The sequence below is a fragment of the Poecilia reticulata genome, linkage group LG14, assembly GCF_000633615.1.
Source record: "Poecilia reticulata strain Guanapo linkage group LG14, Guppy_female_1.0+MT, whole genome shotgun sequence".
NCBI classification, from domain to species: Eukaryota; Metazoa; Chordata; class Actinopteri; order Cyprinodontiformes; family Poeciliidae; genus Poecilia; species Poecilia reticulata.
Window position 1 is genome coordinate 9,968,867 of NC_024344.1, and position 21,646 is coordinate 9,990,512.

At 39.2% G+C, this 21,646-nt stretch overlaps 2 protein-coding genes across 3 annotated transcripts; one reads left to right on the forward strand and one right to left on the reverse strand.

Moving 5' to 3' along the window:
- Positions 1–402: 402 nt before the first annotated feature.
- Positions 403–9,816, forward strand: atp1b2b (ATPase Na+/K+ transporting subunit beta 2b). Of its 2 annotated transcripts, XM_008427640.2 has the most exons (8): positions 720–810; positions 5,804–5,932; positions 6,026–6,133; positions 6,333–6,538; positions 6,776–6,835; positions 7,054–7,080; positions 8,000–8,095; positions 8,194–9,816. In XM_008427640.2, exons 1-8 carry the CDS (start codon positions 720–722, stop codon positions 8,359–8,361), a joined length of 885 nt encoding a protein of 294 aa, XP_008425862.1. In that variant the 3' UTR covers positions 8,362–9,816. The 2 variants fall into 2 exon arrangements, with proteins under 2 accessions (XP_008425863.1, XP_008425862.1); XM_008427641.2 differs by lacking the exon at positions 7,054–7,080 and having other exon boundaries at positions 403–810.
- gltpd2b (glycolipid transfer protein domain containing 2b) lies at positions 9,637–20,920 on the reverse strand. The gene is made up of 4 exons (XM_008427639.2): positions 18,699–20,920; positions 15,971–16,029; positions 15,617–15,813; positions 9,637–15,264 (listed from the first exon to the last, which is right to left on the reverse strand). Exons 1-4 carry the CDS (start codon positions 18,766–18,768, stop codon positions 14,652–14,654), a joined length of 939 nt encoding a protein of 312 aa, XP_008425861.1. The 5' UTR covers positions 18,769–20,920; the 3' UTR covers positions 9,637–14,651.
- Between the last annotated feature and the right edge of the window lie 726 nt (positions 20,921–21,646).

Here is a 21,646-nt window from a genome sequence, read left to right on the forward strand (position 1 = left end):
GTCATGTGTTAATGATTATTTAATTTAACGTGACTAAACCAGTAGACAGAATTTGATTGAGTATTTTAAAGTAGATCCTTTAGGGGGTCCCTGTGGGACTATCGGGTGATATTATTTGTTGATTGTCGTGCGGATACATGATGCTTCTTGCTTCGGATCCAATAAAAAACAAGACCCCGGCTGGCCACGCAATTTGCTTTTGGGCTTGTCTCTCATGACTCGGGACAGCGTGGAGTGAGGATGGAGAACAGATGATTGGCTAAGCCTGCAGAAGGAGGGACGGAGGATGAGACTCAGTGTGTGTGTGTGTGTGTGTGTGTGTGCGTGTGCGTGTGTGTGTGCGTGGATGTGTGTGTGAAGCGTACTGAAAGGCGGAGGGAGTGCTTTACCGCAGTATCACTACATTTCTGCACCACTCATCAAAACTCTGCGGCATGCAGACTAGAGCTTGGGGGGAGGGCACTTATTATTAGGTCTGTCCTGCTGCTCTCTCATCAGACAGGCCACTGTACAGTTTTTTTACTTTCATTTCTAACCATCTGTTTTGCACTGGGCGTTCGGGTCCATCACTTCTTTGTTTTATATATATATATAAAAAATATATATATTCCTTATTTTTCTTACCGGTGTCGGGGCAGTTGTTGCAAGCTTTCCTGTATAGAACAATTTCAGCGCAACTTCTAGAGGCGAGGAAAAAACACAAATACATTTAGGACAAGATGGCAAAGGATGGAGAAAAAAGCGAATGGAAAGAGTTTCTGTGGAACCCGAGGACCAGGGAGTTTCTGGGCAGAACGGCGAGCAGCTGGGGTGAGTAAGTCCGTCCGGCTTACAGCAATGCAGCAAACAAGCTCCCCCGGCTCTGTAACAGGTCGTTCTCATGGAGTATATACCCCTCGGGCGACACAGAGTGCTTTTAAATTCCCTAAAAAATATATTTAAAAAATACTCGTGACAGCGTTAGAATTGTATCTTTGCAAAAGTTTATTCGTGTTCAGGCAACGAGAATTGAGTCGCTGTCCAAATGCCGTGGTGCTGAAATCTGACTGCGGCACAGAATCTCGCAGAAGCCGGCACATTATTCCCCTCATGGCGGGCTATTAGTAATATAGGACAGAGCTTTTCCTGGCTCGTACGAGTGAAGTCATGCTCTGTCCTTCCTTTTGCATGCGATTTGTCCAGATTAAAGCAGCTCTACTTTGTCATTGCTTTACTTTGAACCCTGCTGCAGATAAGCCCTTTTTCTAGGAATTGAAACTCCTTTTCATACATGCATCTTCGTCAGATGTGGGTACAACATGATGCAACGAGATTTGTGTTTTTTCAGACTTCTTCCTCAACTTAATTTAATGCCACTTAGACATGGGCGCTGCCAACGTCGGGCCAATGGCCCCTCCTATGAACTTGCTGCCCTCTGTCAGGAAATCTCACATGTCTAGTTTTATTTATGAACAAGAGAAGAAATGAAGGTGCAATAAATTAACTACTGCTGCTCGCTTTGGTTTCTAACTTGACTTTTTTTTTGACAAAAAATGGAGACTTCTGATGTGGGTCATACTCACAAGATGTTTAATTGCTGCTTTTGGTCACCTATAAATAATATATATATATATATTAATTGCAGTTTCCTCTAGGCAAACCTCTACAAACTCCATTACTCAGAAAGTCACTAGGAGTTATTTGCTTTGATTTGTGTCATATTTCATTAAAGTAAATTGGTCCAAATGGGGTTTCACAACTGAAATCAAAAAATAATTTTCAGTTCAACTAACTTATACAAGATATTTAGGCATCTTTATAGAGACTTGTCCCTGTAATTGCTAAAAAAAAAAATTAAAAAAAATTCAACATCAGGAAAAATACACATATATGCATGAAATTGTTTCTTTGGTATAAAATGAAAGCAGTAAGTCAAATATTTTGTGTTTTGTTCATAGTCTACTGCATAAAATTGTTGGTAATTTAACTCCAACAAATGCCAGGAGGAGTTATTTTTGGTTTGATAAAGTTTCATAATCTCTCATGTCCAACAAGAATCGACTTGACCAAACAGATTCAGTCTCACAGCAAATGAAAACATGGCGTCTTCCACTGACTGACATGTTTTATCTGCAGATTATATCCATCAAAAAACCCCAATAATAATAATAATTCTCTATAAACTATTAAAAATATTTAACCATCAAGTCAAATAAACTGATATGAAATGATGTACAAATGGTACAAAATGGTTTGTTTGGAGGTAATAAGTATATAGGAAACTGGGATTGAGCTGTAGAGACATTTATTTATTCATGTCAGTTTTTACTCTTGTATTGTATGCCAGTGTTGCATCATGCACCGCCACCCTGCCCCCAGGGCCTACAAACAGCAACGAGATAAAAATCCTTGAAATTCTCTGGCTTTCGTTTTTTAGTCGGCTAACGTGAGATTATGAGCGTCACCCCAACACCCCCCTCCCCCCTGTCCCCTCTATCGCCCCTAAAACTTTCTGAAAGCACCCCAGCATGCAGAGACCTTGCAACTATTTTAAAGATCCATGGAACGGCAGGACACATATGGTCGCGTTCTAATGACACTGGGGGCATTTTAATCTGGGTAAAGCCGAGGACCAAATGCTATTTGTATCACCCTCAACCCGGCCCCTCCCAACCTGCAGTTCAGCAGAGAGATTTAATCCTAATCTAATGACTTCATTGKCTGATGAAGAAGGTATCAATTCAAGATGTTCTGGCAAAGCAAAGGACTTTAAAGAACAATTTTAATTTTTGATCTTTTGACTTCAAAGTCTCCGTGTTGCCCCTACGTTTATGTCCTACTACTTACACACAGGTTATAAAAGGTACATTTATATATCTGATGCCCAAAACCAAATGTGCTACTGCCCAATAAATAAATAACATGTTAACTACATGTTTATATGTGTGATAATGTAGATAAATGTGGAAAATATGTACCTCTAACATGTTTGTTAGATATAAATAAAGATAAACTCTTTGAACATATGAGTTCAAGTTTCATCTGCTCCTTTTGGGTTTGATATATTATATAGAAAAATAGGAGATATATTTGGTTTTTCAAGCTTATTTTTTCAATTTGATCAAAACTGCCAACTAAATGAATATTTATTCAACAGCATATTCTTGGCACTTTTGGCTTGATGCCACCAGAGCAGAGTAGAGAATCTGTCGTCATTGCCTTCTTTTGTTGGGAGTCATAATTTATTCATTGATTAATTTGCTGTTATGTAGCAGGAAGGACTGCCACACAGACACATGCAGGCAAACTGATGAAACTCGCAAGATTAAATCATGATTTTGATCACTTTTCTTCCATTTTATGACAGCTAGTATACTTTGAGTCTGAAATACACATTTAGTAGAATTTCAGATGCTAATCTTTTTTACTTTTATTTATTTACAAAACTATGAAGCTAAAACATAGGCTCCTTCAGTGATTGGCCCCAGGCTGCCCCTGGTGGTCTGGATGCCTCGAGGAGTTGCTAAAGTTTGCATTGACTTGGGCCGGCTCTGTCTCAGACAGAGCAAACTTAATCCAGCTCAGTTTGTTCCCGTTGCTCCAAGGTCTGATGGCCTTTTTAATCTGTGCTCTCTAAGACTTGGTAATTAGTCTATTTCCGCTGTGAGTTATTATAGGCTGGCTTCACTTGACATTTCACAGAACCACACTGGGAATAAAGTCACACCATTAAGATTGCAGAATTCTATATATTCCATTGTATTATTTGCATGATCGTAAACAGTTGGTAGAAAGCATATTCTTTATTTTTGTTTAGTTCAAAATGAGTTAACTGAACGTGTTGTTGAATCTGTTCCTCATCTTGTTGTGTCGGCTCATGAAGCTGGGTAACGTTGCTTCAGAACGCTGGATCAAAGCCTCCTTTCAGGATAAAACATGAAACAAGCTTCTGCATGTTTCGCTTTTGTGTGCATGGCTGTGGAGAAATGAAAACGGCCTCGATGAAGGTTGATGATGAGACAGGCTTGAGCCTGGACTTACCGATTTGGCCATTTCTGAAAAAAAGTAAATAAAAAAAAGATTAGAACTCTTACTGCGACATCAGAGAGGTGAATTTTAACGCTCTCATTGTGAGAGTGGAAAACATTAAAACCAATAAACCCTGATTTCATTTTCTAATGTCTTTCCTGTGGCCTTTTGAGTCGGAAGACAGTTTCGTATCAAGTTACGATGCAATTACCCAGCATGATCTTCCAGTTGAGTCTAATGCCTCCTAAAAAAGTAAGTTGGGCACAGACTGCATTCATTTGCTGTTTGCAAATGGCTGAAACAGAGATGTTTGACTGTCTGTCATCAGTGCGYACTCAGAGGACACGGTGTGAACCTAACACCCTCTTTACGTTAGTGAGGGATGCCCGTGTGTTCGTTTGTGTGCGCCATTGTGCACGTCCAGTCTCCCCTGGGTGGTGTCACATAGTCAGCACAGCCTAACCCCTGGGGAGACAAAAGGAAAACGCTTCAGCACTTTGTTCTGTCACCTCTTCGTCCAAATGTCTCTTATCCTGCTCGCTGACTTGTCGGCTAACATCGTCTTCCTCAACAAACAAGTCGTCGTCTGCGATTTTCACTTTGATTTAATGTGGCAATGAGCTGAATGTTTCTGAAAACAACTGGATGAAAAGCACACCCACGTGGGCTTTGAATCATTAAGGAACTCTTCTGTAATTGCCCTCCCTTGGATCAGCTTCCCCTTGACATTTTGTCATGGATTAGCGGCAGCGTTGCTTTGTGCAGGGAGGCAGACGCCACGCCGCTGCTGACGGAGGACTTCGCTGGGGGCTTCCAGCTGAAGCACAGGGTCAGGGCACTCAGCTGCTTCCCAGTGTCGGCCTCAGATGTTAATGCGTCACAGAACATGCTATTTCTGCTGCCTGGGTCTCTGCAAGGACAGGAATGACTTAGAAAGAGCTCTTTAAAACCATCAATTTGAACCTCATAAGTCAGGGAAACTCTTTTTGTTTTGAGTTAGACTTTTGCTGTAAAGACTCAAAGTAAATTAAAGTGTAGAGCTAAGTATGTAGTCATATCAGCAATATTTTCCTGAGTATATAAACCATGTGATGTTAGGGGCTCATATAAATAGTTTTTCTTTGTTTTCTGGTGATAATCGTATCAAGATAAAATAAAATGTGTTTGATTTCTAATTTTTTTCTTTTCTTTTCTGTAAATGGATTGTTGTATTTTCCTTGTCTTTAGTATTGAGCTTCTCATTATTAGTTGCATATGCATAATTTAAAGCATCTCCCAATGGTTTTTGCCAGTTAAAAAAATTATTACAAATCCTTGTGTTTGGGTTCCACCTAAACCTAAGCAATCTGAAATCGTAGCTTTGSCCATTTGACCATGTTGTGTCCCAGACTGACTAGATTGCATTAAAATAATGGATATGGTCATATGGTCGCATAAAATGCCAAACTAAATGGAAGGAAAGCAAAACATCAGAGGAGGAGAAAGACCCAAATGTTCTGCATAAAGTTAATAAAGTATGAAAAACTTAAAAACTCTAGAGTAATAATATAGACAAAAGCAGTTTTAACATAAAATAATACAGACTAGTTCCCTCAATTCTTGTATTTTTTGATGTGCAGGCTTTACATTGAAGCTACACAAATCTATTAAAGCTTATCATAAAAATCATATATTTATTGTTTTAGGGTTTAGATTTGACAGAGAAACTCTTGCTCAGAGCAGGATTTATGTTTGATTCATTGATGGAACATAGCTTATATATAACATAACAATATTTTCTTTTTGTTTTTTTCAGGTCTCATCATTCTGTTCTACATAGTTTTCTACCTCTTCCTGGGGGGCCTGTTTGCTCTTACCATGTACATCATGCTGCAGACCCTGGATGACCACAAACCTACTTGGCAGGACCGCCTTTCCACACCAGGTGCCAGATAGTGCAGGTTCAAACGGCATGGATGCAGAGCCCGCTCTAGTGTGAGTCGCCATGACCCTCCTGCTGCCTCTTTGTCTCTCACAGGTTTAGTGATTAGACCCCGTCAGGACGAAGCCTTTGAGATAGTTTACACCATCCAGAACACCGAGAGCTGGGATATGTACGCTCAGGCCCTGGACAAGTTCCTGTCACGTAAGTCTGACTGCCGTCCTCTTCTGGTCCGACTCAGTTGACTTACAGCTGTGGATTATCCAATTGCGCTTTTCTAATACTGGATTGTTCCTTTACCATCAGTGAGTGGGAGGCTGCCTTGCGGCAGAGTTTCAGTTGAGTCATGAGGCTTCGCAAACCGAGTAACCCTCTACTCCCCCCCCCCCTCCGCTCCCTGCAGCTTACAACGACTCCATCCAGGCCCAGAAGAACCATGAGTGCACTGCGGACCAGTACTTCCTGCAGGAGGACAGCGGCGATGTGAAGAACAACCCCAAGCGCTCCTGTCAGTTCAACCGAACCATTCTGGAAGCATGCTCTGGACTCCACGACCGTTACTATGGATACCAGGAGGGCAAGCCGTGCATCATCATCAAGCTGAATCGGGTATGAAAGACAGGAAAAAGAAGGGGAGGGAAATGGATGCTGTTGCTAGGAGACATTGAGGAAACATTAAAAAAAAGCAGACGGGGAGAGAAAAATACCCTACAAAGGGTAAAAGTCTGGGTTAAGAGTGGCACTTATCCATTGTGCTTCATAGCACAATGTGAAAGATTGCTTTTGTTCGCCCTGTGGTTTGACAATAAAATATGAATCACATTTCTTTCTTTTCTGCCACGCCAGGTGATTGGATTGATGCCAGGAAAGGACGGACAGGCTCCGTCTGTCACCTGTGGCGCAAAGGTAATCCCTTTTTGTCCTTCACAATGAAAGGATTAACATGACAAATTGGAGTCCAGCCCATTCATAGCTCCTCTCATTTGCAGTATGCCTATCTTCTGCTGTCCCCTTTTATTTCCCTCCTAATTTTTGCATTATTTTAGCAATATTTGTGTTTATTTATAAATTTCCTGGTGTCCTTTTATGCTCCTATTACACTCCATAAAACTATTCCCTCTCAGAAATACAGAGTTGGCAAAGATGAATGGGTAAGATCAACAAACAAGTTGCACATAGTGAAATGTAGATGCTTAGAAGTGGGTTAGAAAGTGGAGATTAACTACAGTACTTTTCAAAAAATATACATACCTCAAACGTCTTCTACATTTTGTCCTATTGCATAGCTGTGAAGTGGAAGGAGAATAATACATCGTTTTGAAAATCTTTACAAATAAAAATCTAAACAGTGTGACATGCATGTGTAATCATCCCCTTTACTCTGAAACACTTAAATAAATAATAGTCCAGGACATGTTACTGTGATGTGTCGCCTCTGAAGCGCAGATATCAAACTCTTCGCCGTAAGTTTCATATCATTTACCAAGAGAGCTCACCACTGTTATTTTGGGAACCACTTACATTATACGCCAAGCTGTTTCTGACAACGCATGTGATGTCATCAGTTCAATTGCTGCAAACCTACAAACACAACGTCCAAAGCCCCTTTTGTTTAGAAGAAAGAAATTCTTCCACTGGAGATCCTTCCTGCCCACAGCAACTCTTTGAAGAACCTTGGATAATATGAGTTACAACAACAACAACAACAACAACATTTAATCTCACATTGGGATTAAGAAACTACTTTTGATTTGAAAGAAAAATTGCAAATATTTCAGTCTGTTGGTAAGTGAAGCTGGTAGAGACATGGCAAGAAAAGCAACAACAAAAAAACTCGCAGCCTTATTTGCCACAAAAGGTACAGCATCTTGATTCGGTGGAGTTAAATGCAAATGCATGGCACATTTTTTTGAAAGGTTATTTGTAAAGAACCTAGAAAACTGTAGTTTACAATTTCATATTGAATAGACCTGAAGTAGGTAGTTGGTATGTGCTTTAAACACAGTTCAGAAAAAAGAAGACGATAACTTAAGTATTGTTATAACTGATAGAGCTGTTTCTCCCTCTTAGAGAGATGACTCTGACAAAATCGGAGAGATGATTTACTTCCCTTCAAATGGCACTTTTGATCTAATGTACTACCCTTACTATGGCAAGAAAGCTCAGGTAGGAGAGTACTTTCAATCTATGAACAGTCTAAATTCTGAAATGCTTTCAGATTCCTCTGTATTTTTAGAAAATGCGCCTTTGGTCTGGCATTGCAGGTGAACTACTCCCAGCCTTTGGTCGCTGTCAAGTTCCTTAACATCACCGTCAATCAAGACATCAACATCGAGTGCAAGATCCACGCCAACAACATTCCCACTGGAAGTGAAAGAGACAAGTTTGCTGGTAGAGTGTCTTTCAAGCTGAGGATCAACTCCCAAAACTAGCCTGACCCCAAATGAAAACTTTTCTCCCCCTGACCCCCCCGCCCCCCTGCACACTGCACATACACAGAAAAATAAACCCGCAGTATTCACATCCTTCACGTGGTTCGATTACACCCTGCTCCAGTTTTCTTCTTTTTTTCTTCTTTTTTTTTTTAGGGGGAAAGGGGATTGTGCGACAGGGTAAATTGAGCACGAGAGGGTAGTAAATGCTGTCCTTTTTTCTGTCGGTGAGCATTCAGACAAATGATTTTCTGTAAATTAGTTTGAGGTGACCTCTATTTATACTGCATGATAAACTAGGAGACATAAAACAGGATGTGTTTTCAAAATCTGCGAGCAACCTTACCACGTTTACAGTGTTGCTGCTCACCTCCCGCTGCCTCCTTCGAGAGTACTCCTACTATATATCTGAATATACACAGACTACAATACAAAAGGTGTATATCTACAGTATTTATACGGCATCATAACCTTATATCGGTCCGTCTGTTCTGTTGCACTTAAAGAGTACTCCAACAAACCTGCATTTTTCTCAATAGATGGATGCAGAGATGAAGCCATTTGCATGTGCGTGCTGTCTTAAGTGTGCTTTGAAGGCACACTGTTTCCCACCGCTCCATTCTAGTCAGCTAAGGACAGGTTTAGTAACTGACCACCAGGAGGGACCACAATATAAGCTTTAATCCTCATGTACTCCGAGTGTGTGTGTGTGTGTGCGTGTGGTGTGTGTGTGTGTGTATTTGGAAGCATATCTTTAAAAATTTGATGTTTTTTTTTTTATCGTGTATGAATGTGTGCATTTCATTTACAGATCCCATTTCTAATTGTAGGTCGGGAAGTTGCATGCAATGTGCAATATTCATTAAGTGGCATACATTATGAATGCTCGCATCCATTCATCAAACAGATCCTGTTGCAGGCCATTCACGCTGGATATTTAAACTTTGAACTCAGAGCTGCTGGTAACAAAACAAACAGGAACAACATCTGGTGTGGTTTTAACACTGAGTTAATTATGAAAAGACAAATCTCTGGAAAACACTTTTTTAAGGTAGTAAACTTGTCCAATAGATAAACAGAATTAGCTCATTAAAGTTTTTGGTTTTTTTTGTAGCCAACTCATCAAGATGAATTTTGCTCGTTTCCAGCATATATTCAGTTTTTAGCGGTACTTCATTTCCTCTCACTGTACAGTTTCATCCAAAGCTATACAGTATGTCTGATGTAATTTATTTATTCAAACCTAAATATTTAGTTTTTTGTCTTTTTTTGTTGTTGTTGTTGTTGTTGAGTGTTTTGCATCTATTTCCTTAATACCAGGAATAGATGTCATTGTCAGAGTTTTTTCTTTTTTTTATTGTTTTGCACTGGAAGTGTGCTTTTTATTCCTTCATTTGTGAAGCTGAGTTGATTTAATAAAAGCACTTGCAGTTTTTGGAGGAGGAGGAGGATATAGACAGTTTGTTTTTTGTTCCCTGCTTTCTTTTTCCACAYTCATCACCACTATGCAGGATATTGATCTTGAACATTCCCATGACTTGCTTACATTCTCACGAGCGTCTGTGAGAAAATACTCAGTAAGCTTTCAGATGTACAGTGACCACATGTTGATTTATTAGTTTGTTTTGTTGTTCTTGCTTTATTCTCTGCTGTACGAGAGAAAAATCATCACGATGAATATCTAACCAGTATCACCTCCATTAAAAGTCATTTATCATGCCTGAGTTTTGGTGCACATCCAGTGCTGTGCTGTCCCACAAACCTGCCTAAAAGATTAAATATTATTCTGACAAATCTGTAAAAACTCAACTGTAATATTGTCCAGCCATGTACAGCACCCTTAGCAATTGTTGACCCTTAGAAAAGGAATTGTTGCTGCAGAGACTTGGTGACCATKTGATCCCTCCCTGGTCTGCTGTAGCTACATCCTGACTTTTTCAGATCAACACATCATCTGCTGCTTTTGAACGGCATGGACTCTTGYCATTCCCAGAAATTGATCTCTGTGTTATATCCCCCAAAAATAGAAGCTATGGATTACTAAAAACATTTTTTTTGTAGAATAAAGAGCTTAAATGACTTCTTCTGAAGTAGTAAGGTATTTGATTTGATAATCTTTCATGACGTGTGGAAAAACAAAAATTGAGTAGGAAAAAATAGTTACGTTTCCGGATGTTATATCATATTCTGTTGTCTAAAAGATAAAAATCTATTCCTGACATGTGAAAGTCAAAAGCAATCACAGAAATATTATACCGCGGGTAAAAAAAGGCCTTCAGTGTATCTAGGCGATCCAGAAAAAAAATAAATGTGGACTGCTAATTAAAAGTTCCTGGTGATCTCATCTACTTACAAGCTTCATAGGAACTATTAAAATTACCACTAATTGTGGCACCATCATAATGTAATCAAATTCAAAGTTGGCTTTTTTTTTTTTTTTACATTTCTTAATGCCATATTATGAAACTATTTATTTATTTTAGGGTTTTTTTTGCTAATTTTCACCAGTGGCACCAAAATATGGTGGATGCTCTTAACAGAAACCCAAGTAAGTAAGATCYGACTCTGCTTGTCCATATTATTGTTCTCTGTGCTGCTGAATCTCACAAAGGTCCAAACAGAACATTTTATCTGAGCCTAGAGGGACAAGTACATGGACCATTAATCATCTAATTTTTATCTAAGATGTGCTTTATCATGCTCTCCTCTTTTAGCTTTTTGGGACTTCACTGACAGATTCAGATGTACTCTTCTCCTGGCCTGCTTTCAGCTCTTACTTAATTTCATTGTAATCTCTTAATCTGGTCAACTAATCCAAAGCAGGCACGCTGAACTTCTTTACCCTACTTTGTCGTTCATGTGCCGAGCATCAAATGCCCARTTCACGGCTTTAAAGCTACTCTCTTATGACAAGCTTTTCCATACTTTCAAACTCACATCCAGTCAATACTGCAATCCATCTAGTCAAATGTTTGGTTTCATCCGTCGATTTCACTCTTTTTTCTTGTCATTCATACTTGAACATTACTTCTTCTGCCAAAGATATTAATGATAATTCACACATCATCTATTTTTGCAGTTCGGAGAGATGCTCATTTGCTGGTCTGAGCAAAAATCTCACCCACAGAATCATAAAGGCCTCCTGTCATACWGTAATAGATACGCGCACAAGCAGAAAAAGTTTCCCTGCAGCAAAACAGTGCCTCCTGGTGGACAGACATCTTTGTCCTCCAGTTACACAGAATGTTCTTTCCTGCTATCTCAATTTATCCCTTTATTTCTTCCTGTGCTAATTTAGAGATGTTATCAAAGAGCAATATATATTTATCTCCTGTGCAAATGTGTGATTGTTCAGAGGAAAGGCAACATTCGGTACATTCAAGAGCAAGGGGGAAAGAAGGACCACGTTTGTGCGCATATGCAGCCAATATGAAAAAAAAAGTGAGTAATAAAATGCTTCGTGAATGAAAGAGTATTTTTGCTGTAACGAGACGAGAATGTAAGGTTTGAACTGTATTGTGTGATGAAAGCTACATGAAGAGGTTTCATAATTTAGTTCAACRAAAAGGCAAGATGCCAGAAATTTGTTTAGACTTGCATTATGGTTTAATGTTTTCACCATCGTTTGAGTCTGTCTTTTTCTGTTTAATTAATATCTTAAAAATTAATAGCTTTTAAAGCTTGCAATCAAAGTTCTAACAGGACTTTAACCCTCGAAGCACTTTCAGAAACTGCAAAGCTGCACAGTGTGAAGTGTTAGAGAGAAATTCATGATTCAAACAGTGAATAAATACGAGAAATATCATCACCCACACCTACCTTAAAGTTGCACTGTTGCTATGATTGTGGTTCAAAGAATTGTCCTAAAATATACATTTATGAAAAGAAATAAATAAATTATCCTGCTGGATCCATATTTTTGGCTCTTACCTTATGTCTATTTTTGCTCATGTCTAAGTCAAGATAAAATAAATAAATAAATAAATAAATGCAATTTAAGGGAACTCGGACTTGGTTTTGCTTCTTGCATCTTAGCTTCGTGTTAACTGAAGTGTTTGGATTGTTTTGTTTGCATTATCCGATGATTGTGATATTGCAACAATGTATTATACTTTCAAGAGAAAAAGAAGGAGTCAAGAAGTGTCAAATGAGTCTTTTTGTAAACATATTCTGTAATCTCACTCAAAATAATCTCAGTGGTACATAACAAATCCACGCAAATGTGACAAGTATAAAAAAAAAGGTTCAAAACTTTTTTAGATTAAGTAGTAGTACACAATTTTTAATGTGATAGTCAGTCATATAGTTGAAGGTAATTCATGATTTAACTAGTTTAGTTTAATTTCAGATTAGTTTACACTGGACACTGAGTGTAACATTAAGTATGAGAGGGATCAGAATCAAAAACATCATAGCAGTTGTACCTTTATTCAGTCCTCATGTTTACATTGGGTATTATTTACACCGAAATTGATGTTTGCTTTGAAAGAAAATAAAGGTAGGAGGCAGAAGWTTACATAAACCTCTAAAATATTCAGCTTTACTTTTAAATCAGCCAATAACTCTATCCATATCCCACATGTATCTTTCTTAATATATGTTTGTTTCCTACAGGAAGACTATTAGTGATGCACCGACTCTTACCTCCTTTTCTCGTATCAGGTTTTCTGTAAATAACTGAYCAATTCAAACATGGCAACAGTTTAAAGGTTTGTAAAACGGCCTTAAACGAAAAAACTGGGACGTTAATAAGATTGCCGTAGCTTTAAGAAGTTACGAGTTTGCTTTGGTCTTGGCTGCTTTTAGACTAGCTAGCCGTTAGCTTCTGCTTGTTGCTTCAACCAACCTGGGTCTATGCTAAGCTAAAGACACCAAGAGGACAATATACTGCAGATAAGATATGGACTACTTATAATATTTTAACAGAATCTCCCTTTAAAAAATTCAAAACCATTCCCTGAAATTTGGAGATAATCTTAAATAGTAGAAGTTTTGTTTTCACCTTTTGATGCTATGAAATAGAATGAGTGGTACTGGCGGGGTGGGGCGGGGGGGGTATATATACACTTTTTAAACTAAGCTATTATTGTGAAAGTCAAAATTCGCTCATTGGCTATTTTTTTATTTTTACAGAAAACTGCTTAAACTTTGACATACAATCTGATGTAGGATGATAATAATAAAAGCTAATATTTTTCATGTAAAATGCTGTTCAAAGAATGGGTTCAGTTCTCTTCCATGGTTTCAAGCTATATCTTTATCCCTCCTTTCTTTTCTCTCCTTAGAAAGAGAATAATGCAAGGAAAGGCAGGTGGTGAGGATTATGAAGCATTATGGGGTTTTAAAATAGTATGATGTAAACCAGTGAATGCTAGTTGCAAGACATTTTCTTTAAGAAAGCTGAATGCATAAAGCTTATTTATTTATTTATTTATTATTATTTGACCTATAACATGATCTTATTTTGTATAAGTCTGTCAGTGGATTTAAGATTACTCCAGAGTAGAGTACTGGAGCCTCTGCTGGATGAATGATCACATTACAACTGTGATCAGCATGTCGAGGGAAACATTTCATATTTTTCCACCTCTTCTAACCTGAAAGGGAAAAAAAACATACAGGATTGAATGAAGGAACAACCTTTTTTTTCAGAATCATCCAGACCTGGATTAATGTATACAGTTGCACATTTTGGCTTCTTGCAGCATATTAAAAACAACAACTGCCAAGTACTTTCTTTCTTGTCTTACTAAATCTTAATTTTTCTAAATATCACAGAAAATGTTCTTATTGTCTGTCATGTTGGCACATTTACTCTAAAAGGCAGCATGCCGTCAGCACATATTGTTTCACATGAGACCTCTCATCATGGGAGACTGGTGCTGTGGCAATTTGTTGGCATCAGCGTACAAAATCAATGCGCATGAAATTATTCACACTTAATCAGGCAGTTATCATCTAATCCATAGAAAAATGCCGTAACAGGCAGAGGAAGATACAAGAACGAGCCACTAAAATCTGATCCAGTCACAAAACACTGCTTCCTGCTTGTTAAATGCGTTACGCAGATGCTTTTATAATGCCGTTTTCACTCGATTAAATGAGTCAGTGCCTCCATATGTCATCTGTTTCATTGAATTATCTCAAAGGTAATTCGATGATGAGCTCAGACTGTTTATCTTTTGACTTCAGTAATAGTCTTCTCAGCTGGTTTTGAAAGGTTTGCTTCGTTTTTGATTGAAATTGAAAGTTTAACGGTGATTTCAAAGACAAAAATATGATTCACATTGTCAAGGTAAGTCCAGCATGCCATTTTCCTCCAGTGCTTTCTGTGTCCTGTCATAGATTTCTCCAATGGCGTTAACTACTCTGGTTAACACCACGCTCAGCTCCTCCTGGTTCTGCACACACACCAGCCTGAAGAAAAATCCTCGCTCCGGCAGGGCGATGAAGGCCAACTCAGCCGCCCGCCGGACAAACCAAGTGTGGTGGTGAGACAAGGTGTTCTGGTACGCCTCCCGACACAGATCGGAGGGGCTCCTGAGCCGTCCGGCCGTCGGCGTCTCTGCCAGCTTCTGCAGGAAGAGTTTCAACCAGAGCAGAGCTCGATGGAGTCGCAGAAGAGTCCGGCATCCTGAGTCTGTCTGGTGGTGGAAATCGACTATGCCTCGATTCAGCTCAGTCCAAATCATTGAGTGCACCGAGTGGTAGGTATCCTGCGAATACCCAGCAAACTTTTTCACCCCAGTTTGTGAGTTTTCAGAGTTTCCTGAGTGCGTGTCTGGGACAAACTCTGCTTCTGGGCCCTTCTCAGAAAGCAGGGCCAGTTGGCGGATTATAGAAGTCTTAGTCTCTATCTCCTTTGATATTAAACTAACCATAGGGCCCAGAGACTCCATGAACCTGGGACAGAGACAAAGAACAGAAATAATCAGTGCCAGAAGTGGGTTCATACAGCACTGTGTTGCTGTTATCTAGTTAATGCTTTATGTCCCTAAAACCCAGACATTTCTAAGTATTTTTATTAGTATTTTAGGTAAAAGACAGAAAAACAGTTGCACAGTTATGTCTGGTCTAAAATTGTTAAAAAATTAAATGAAATGTTATAATGATTTAAGCATTTGTTCCTCTATCATAAAATCCCATTAAAACAACCTGAAATTTGAGGTTGTAACATGAAAAATTGCGACAATTTCAAGGGATATGAATACTTTTCAAGCTGTCTCTGTGGCAAATCTTTAACTGATGCTCTTACTTTACAAGCTCGTCCCAGCTGGACAGATATGGCTGCAGCAGCACATCCGAGGTGTAAGCCCGAGCAGCCAGCAGGTGGGAGACCAACACCGACACCTGGAAGTTCTGGCCGGGGCACAGAGCGAGAGCAGGCGGGCCCTGCGTCCCCTCTGCCTCGCTGCTGTTGGACAGCTGGTGATGCTGATTTTGCAGCGGGGGCTGGGCGCGTGTGGTGAGGTCAGGGGTTAATCAACAGGAGACAAAGAAAGAAAAAGCTCATGTGATTTATGGATTCACTGCTAGCGGGCTTCCCAACAAACACAAACCCGGTTTTGGGTTAGCAGTTGAGTCATTTCTAGCCTTTGTGAACTTTTACCTTGTTAACATGATTGTAACCTTTTAAACAGGAATCCCAGTGATAGTCCAAACCTCCCTCTGCAGCAAGACATTAGAAAAACACAAACATGTCAGACAATATTGGCAGTGATCTCTTCAAAATTGACAATTGTGATGGTGTAGTATTTTGTCAATGTTTGAAGAAGCCTTGAAATCTTCTTCTATGTTCAGCAGCTCACGATAGCTGCTTTTGTTTGATGATTTAATTTTCTTTTTAAAGGATTAGTTCACTCCAAAAAAAAAAAAAGCTGCATGCTATAGGCAACATCAATAAAAAGAGAGAGTCTAGAGTGGGCTAAGGGGGTGAAGAGCTGATCAATGAGCAGTGCTTTAATTTAAGTCCTGCCGCTGTAGTAATACCTCTAATTGCCTTCAATTACTTGAGTGTAGCCTACTTTCGTTCTCATGTGTTGCAGTTTTGCCGATCATTAATCCTATTACCAGGAAACAGATTAAGGAACAACTGGCTTTCAGACGTTTCTGATGATTTAAAGTTCGACAAGGATTTACCAAACATTGTGCAAAAGTGAGCTTTCTAATGAAATGCAGTGCATTGCAAATGCATCAAAGAAACATTTTAATTATTTTGTCCCAGAACATCTTCACTTTATTCTATGGGGGTTTTATATGATAGTCGAAAGTGCAGCATGGTTGTGATGTCAGAGGAAATTGATACTTAGTTTTGGAAAATTTAAAATCCAAACAGGATGGTGTATATTTGAGTAATTTCACCTTATTGACACCTATAAATAATGCAACCAGTTGCCTTTCGAGGCCAAGTATGAGTTCAAAAGATTAACAGCTGAGGTAGGAAAATCTGTGAACTGTACAAATATTAGTTTTTACTCGTCAATCTGGACTTTGAGGAAGATTGGCAAGAACAAAGCCACAATAGATCCTACTTTCAATTTGTCACAATCAGTGACATGCAAAGACGTGAAGGAAGGTTCTCTGGTCAACTCAGACCAGCATTTACATTTTTGGATGACATGCAAAATTGTGTAAATGGGGGGGAAGGAAACACTCCCAGTTACCCTGAACACATCACTATGCAGCATCGTGGTGACAGGATGCTTTTCTTCAGCAGGAGAGCTGGTTAGAGTCGACTTGCAGCTGTGTTGGTGGATAGAGGTAAACCAAAGCATTCCTGATTCTGGAGGCTGCACAAGACTTGAGACTGTGGTGGAGGTTAAATATAAAGGCAGATATTTATGTGTTTGAATCCTATTGAGAATCTGTGGAAAGACTTAAAAATGCTTATGGACTCTCCATCCAACAACCAAAGCAGAATAGAAAGAAACTTTTCGTCAATACATATGCAAAACTAATAAAGACGTAGTTCAAAAGACATGCATCTGCAGTGGCACCAGTTTTTCTAAAAGGTTTTGACTTAAACAGTTGATAATGGAATTAAAAAAAAAAGTTTCCAGTGATGACAAACAGAAATCTGTGATTTCCACTCAAACATAACTTTATTAATTCTTGCAAGAATCAGAATCTGTTCAGTTTGATCTGGTCTAATCAGACAGAGAGTCACTGCCGTCTCTACTTGGGTTATTGCAGAGTTTCTCACAGGGAGTATGGGAACCAGCGTTTCTGGCTCAGTATCTGGATGTTAACAAAGACATCTGAAACCTTGAAAATGGAGGAGCGCTTCATTCTTATCTACACCCTCCCCAAGTTCCAGTAGGGCGAAAACACAATAGGCCTCACATAAATGTTGCTGTTGCTGCAAAAGAAGGTTAATATTTTTCCCCAGATTATACAAAGTATTCAAAGAAGCTATTCTCTAAAATTCCACTAGCAAAAGGCTACAAGTTTTAGATTTTATTTGCAACAGATATTCAAATGTGGACTAAGAAATGGTTTAAAGGCTGTGAATATTTTATAATGTACTCTAGATTTAASCCAGTGAGCTTACCTGATGTCACCTGCATTCATGCTGCTTGTTGAATTAAGTCAAAAATATAATATTCTATGGGGTAAAATCTGCCACAAAATAATATTTATGAGATATACTGAAATTAAGATATAATAGTACATATATTACTTATATATATATTCAGTTGGTCTGCTGTATAAAGTTTCAATAAAATAAATACTAGTTTCTCGTTGTAATGTTATTAAAAAGGAGCTTTTATTTGTTGATATGCTTTGAGTCTGATGTCCCAACTTGTTTCAGTTTAAGTGAAACAAGTGTTCTTATAAGACATGGTAAGCTTTCAAAGTAAATAAAAAAGAAACATTTTTAGGTCATTTTTGGACCGGAGAACCTTTTTAGTTGGGTTAAGATGAAAGTCCAGAGGTGGCTGCTTTCAGCTCCCATCTAAAAACCAGGACAATCTGGAGCAGATGTCACATGGTCTCAGTTTAGACCTTACTGGAATTATTACATTGCACATTTCTTATCTGATTGTTTTTTTCTTTTGTATTAGAAACTGAAATTAAGAAGGTTTTTAATAGCAGTAAAATAAAAATGTCTTCTGTAAGTTAGGAATCTGACAGTTTATGAAAGTCAAACACCTCAGAATTAAGTTTGAAGGTACACGATAGTATCTTACTGATCCATATTGATGTAATACGACCAGTGTTCCTGAGTCTGCACCATGTGATTCAGTCCTAATCTGAGCCAAATGCATTCCAAACAGAGCGGAGGAAATAAAACTAATCGTAGCTGACCAGCACTGCACTCTCAGAGAAATACTCACGCAGCCACAGTGATCCAAGACACAGCAGCAGGACCAAGATAGCAGCGGCCGCCTTGCGCTTCACACCCATCCTGACGTTCAGTCTGCGGCCTGCCAGTCTGCCTCTGTTGCTTTTTCTCTGCCTTTACCTTTTAATTCCTCCGTGTTTCACATGAGGGCTCAGGTCCTTTCACTGGCTGTCACCGGAGCCCGTCCTCTGACCCCCCCCTTGTCCTCTGAAACCGATCATGCTCTTCCTCAAAACTTCAAAAGGAAACATTTCTCAGACGTCATTGCATTTCCAAAAACCTGTATGCATGCTCCTGTCAGTTATTCCTGCATTTTTAAGCTGCTGTTTTCCCTCTGTTGTTTTTCTCTCTCTTTTTTAAATCATTATTCAGCTGCCGGTCTCCTGGTGAGTTGCTCAATCTGAGAGTCCAGAGATCAGCCGGGAGCAGCCTGTGGCTGATAAAGTACAGCCAACTCAGCTTATCCGACAGAGACCTCTCTCTTCCCAATTCATCTTCTGTGTGTGCTCAATATTCCTGGTGAGCAGAGAAATGCTCGCTCCTTCACTTCTCCTCCCACCACTACACTCCCTCCCCCACTACGCTCCCTCTCCTCTACTCCTTTTTCTCCCTTGTCACATCAAAACTAATTTACACACACCGCAGGGAGGGCCACAATGACCCTAACACACACAAGCAAAGCTCCAAAACCTCTGAGTTTATGCAAATACTAGATGAATAGTTAAATTATGTATTAAGGTCATGTCAGCGTAGGTTCAAAAAAGTGCAGAAATYTGTTCAAATTTTAAAAATAAAGCTGCACAAAACACAGAAGGTACTTATCTTTAATTTGTTTTAATAACGTTTGACCTTTGAAACCACAATGTGACTTGCTTTAGCTAACGTCTAAGATTTATAAGTCATGTTCGTAAACTGATTAATGTGGCTCATAAATTGCCTGATTATTGCCTCCGGTGGTTCAGTCAGTGCTGTCCAAAGGGAGCTAAACAGACATTGAACTCCACACTCAAGCTGCACCACGTGTCCTCTCATGAAGAAGGGCTTAACAATGGCATTTTCCAGCAAAGGAGCGGGAAAAAAAGTGAAGGCAGGGCCATTCATTATGAGACTGTGGGGACCGCTGGGCACAGGCCTTTCATTCAGTGGAGCCAGTGGATGATCGGATCTGAACTAGGCACCATCTGATAAAAAAAGGGGATGAAGGGACTCATTCACCAGCTGCAGGTATTTGGCTTCACATCATTACTTTGCAACCATTGTGATGCCTCTGCAAGTGTAAACTTAAACCAAAGAGGCTGGTGTGCAGAACCTTCACTGGTGTGTTCACTGAAACATTATAAAAAGATAAATAGATCCATATATTTACATCTGAGGTCTGCCTATCTGTTCTTTTTGCAGTAAAGCCCTTATCTAACACGTGACGCTACAAATTACCCTCAGTAGCCACATAATTACTTTGGTTAGGTCATGCATGCATAGACTATTACATGTTGTCTTGAAACAATTATTCTCATAAAAAAAWWTTTTTCACGTTTGACTCATTTCAAAACTTTAATGTATTTTATTTRGATTTATTGGTGAGGAAATCGATGCTGGGCAGTTAACACTGTTSCCTTTGCAGCAATAAAGTTCCCTGTTTGACTCTYGCCTGTCGTTCTGCTTGTTTTCTCCGTACATTTGTGGGTTCTCCAGCGTGTCGTCGCTTCCTCCAACAGTCAAATAAAAGAAAATATGAATGCTAGGTTAACTGGCTTCTCTGGATTGTTCTTAGGGGGGAGTATGTGTGTGGGCATGGTTGTTTCTGGTGCTATCCATCTGTGCTGCCCTGTTAGACACCACTGAATTGTAGGGTTAGGGTTGCCTGCAATATGTCTGACCTGTAGCTGTATTGCAAAGATGAATGGGCAAAATATGGGGGCTGTAAATGCTCAAAGCTTGTAGAGACATACCCCAACAGAGATGGTTCTGCAAATGTTGACTCAGTGCAGCCTTTTATAATTCAGAGCATAATCCCCGACGTATCGGGTTTCACGTTTAACAACCTTAAACAAACGACAGCACCATGTCACAAACTGCAAATCGTTGTTTATCTAACAAAAGATGGGTTGGAAGTGAGGAAACAAAGTGAGAAAAACAAGTCTGACTAGTGTGCTGTTTTCACTSGAGTTAGAAAGGAAAGTAGCCACCAAATCATGACTTATTTTCAAATGAGCGGCTTGCAAGATCAGCTGCAAAATTACTAATTTATTGAAAATAACAAAATATGAAAATAAAAATGTTTGGTTTTTGATTCTGTATCTGAATCAGTGTCTCATTATTCTCTTGCATATTTATTTCCCTAAAGTGTTTCCACTTTTTTTGTCATTTCCTTTTCGTCCTAAAAATATGCAACCCATTTTTTTATTGTATAATGTTTTTTTTCCTGTCTGTGTGTCATATCTCAGTGGTTTTATTTGCTTCTACAACACTTAGTGTGGTTTATGAAAGGCAGTTCAGTAAGAGATGGACACGGCTGCAGTCGATGACCGTCGCTGAAAACTTATTTTGTACTTTTTTGATATTTTCCTGGATGTAAACATAAGTGTTTTCTAAACGTGAAGTCGGACTGCTCTAGACCTGCGTCTGAGTTGTGAGTGTGGGACACTCACAACCTCTCTAAGCTCTAGTTACTGTAAAGAAGCCCATCTCTGTTTTCCTTGCTGTATATTTAGAAGTACGTCACATTCTGAGCAACTCACATAGCACATTCCAGATTTGTTGCCCTTCGCCCTGAATAAAGACATTATCTTTGTTAGCAAAATTATAACAGTGAAGTATGTCAGTTAAATTTTGTCTRCCATCTTGAAGTGAGTTGTAGAAAACATAAAAGTTAGCTGACTTATCTTGATGCTGATCAGAGACTCGGTCCCYGGTGTTTTATTTATTTGTCCTATTAATACT

Coding starts and splice junctions, on each gene's coding strand:
- gltpd2b (XM_008427639.2), bottom strand. CDS start 18,768: ATGGGTGTGAAGCGCAAGGCGGCCGCTGCTATCTTGGTCCTGCTGCTG. Junction 16,030..18,698: donor TCTTGGATCACTGTGGCTGC/GTGAGTATTTCT, acceptor GTCTTGCTGCAG/AGGGAGGTTTGGACTATCAC. Junction 15,814..15,970: donor GTTACAATCATGTTAACAAG/GTAAAAGTTCAC, acceptor ACACGCGCCCAG/CCCCCGCTGCAAAATCAGCA.
- atp1b2b (XM_008427640.2), top strand. CDS start 720: ATGGCAAAGGATGGAGAAAAAAGCGAATGGAAAGAGTTTCTGTGGAAC. Junction 5,933..6,025: donor GGACCGCCTTTCCACACCAG/GTGCCAGATAGT, acceptor TGTCTCTCACAG/GTTTAGTGATTAGACCCCGT. Junction 7,081..7,999: donor GAGTTGGCAAAGATGAATGG/GTAAGATCAACA, acceptor TCTCCCTCTTAG/AGAGATGACTCTGACAAAAT.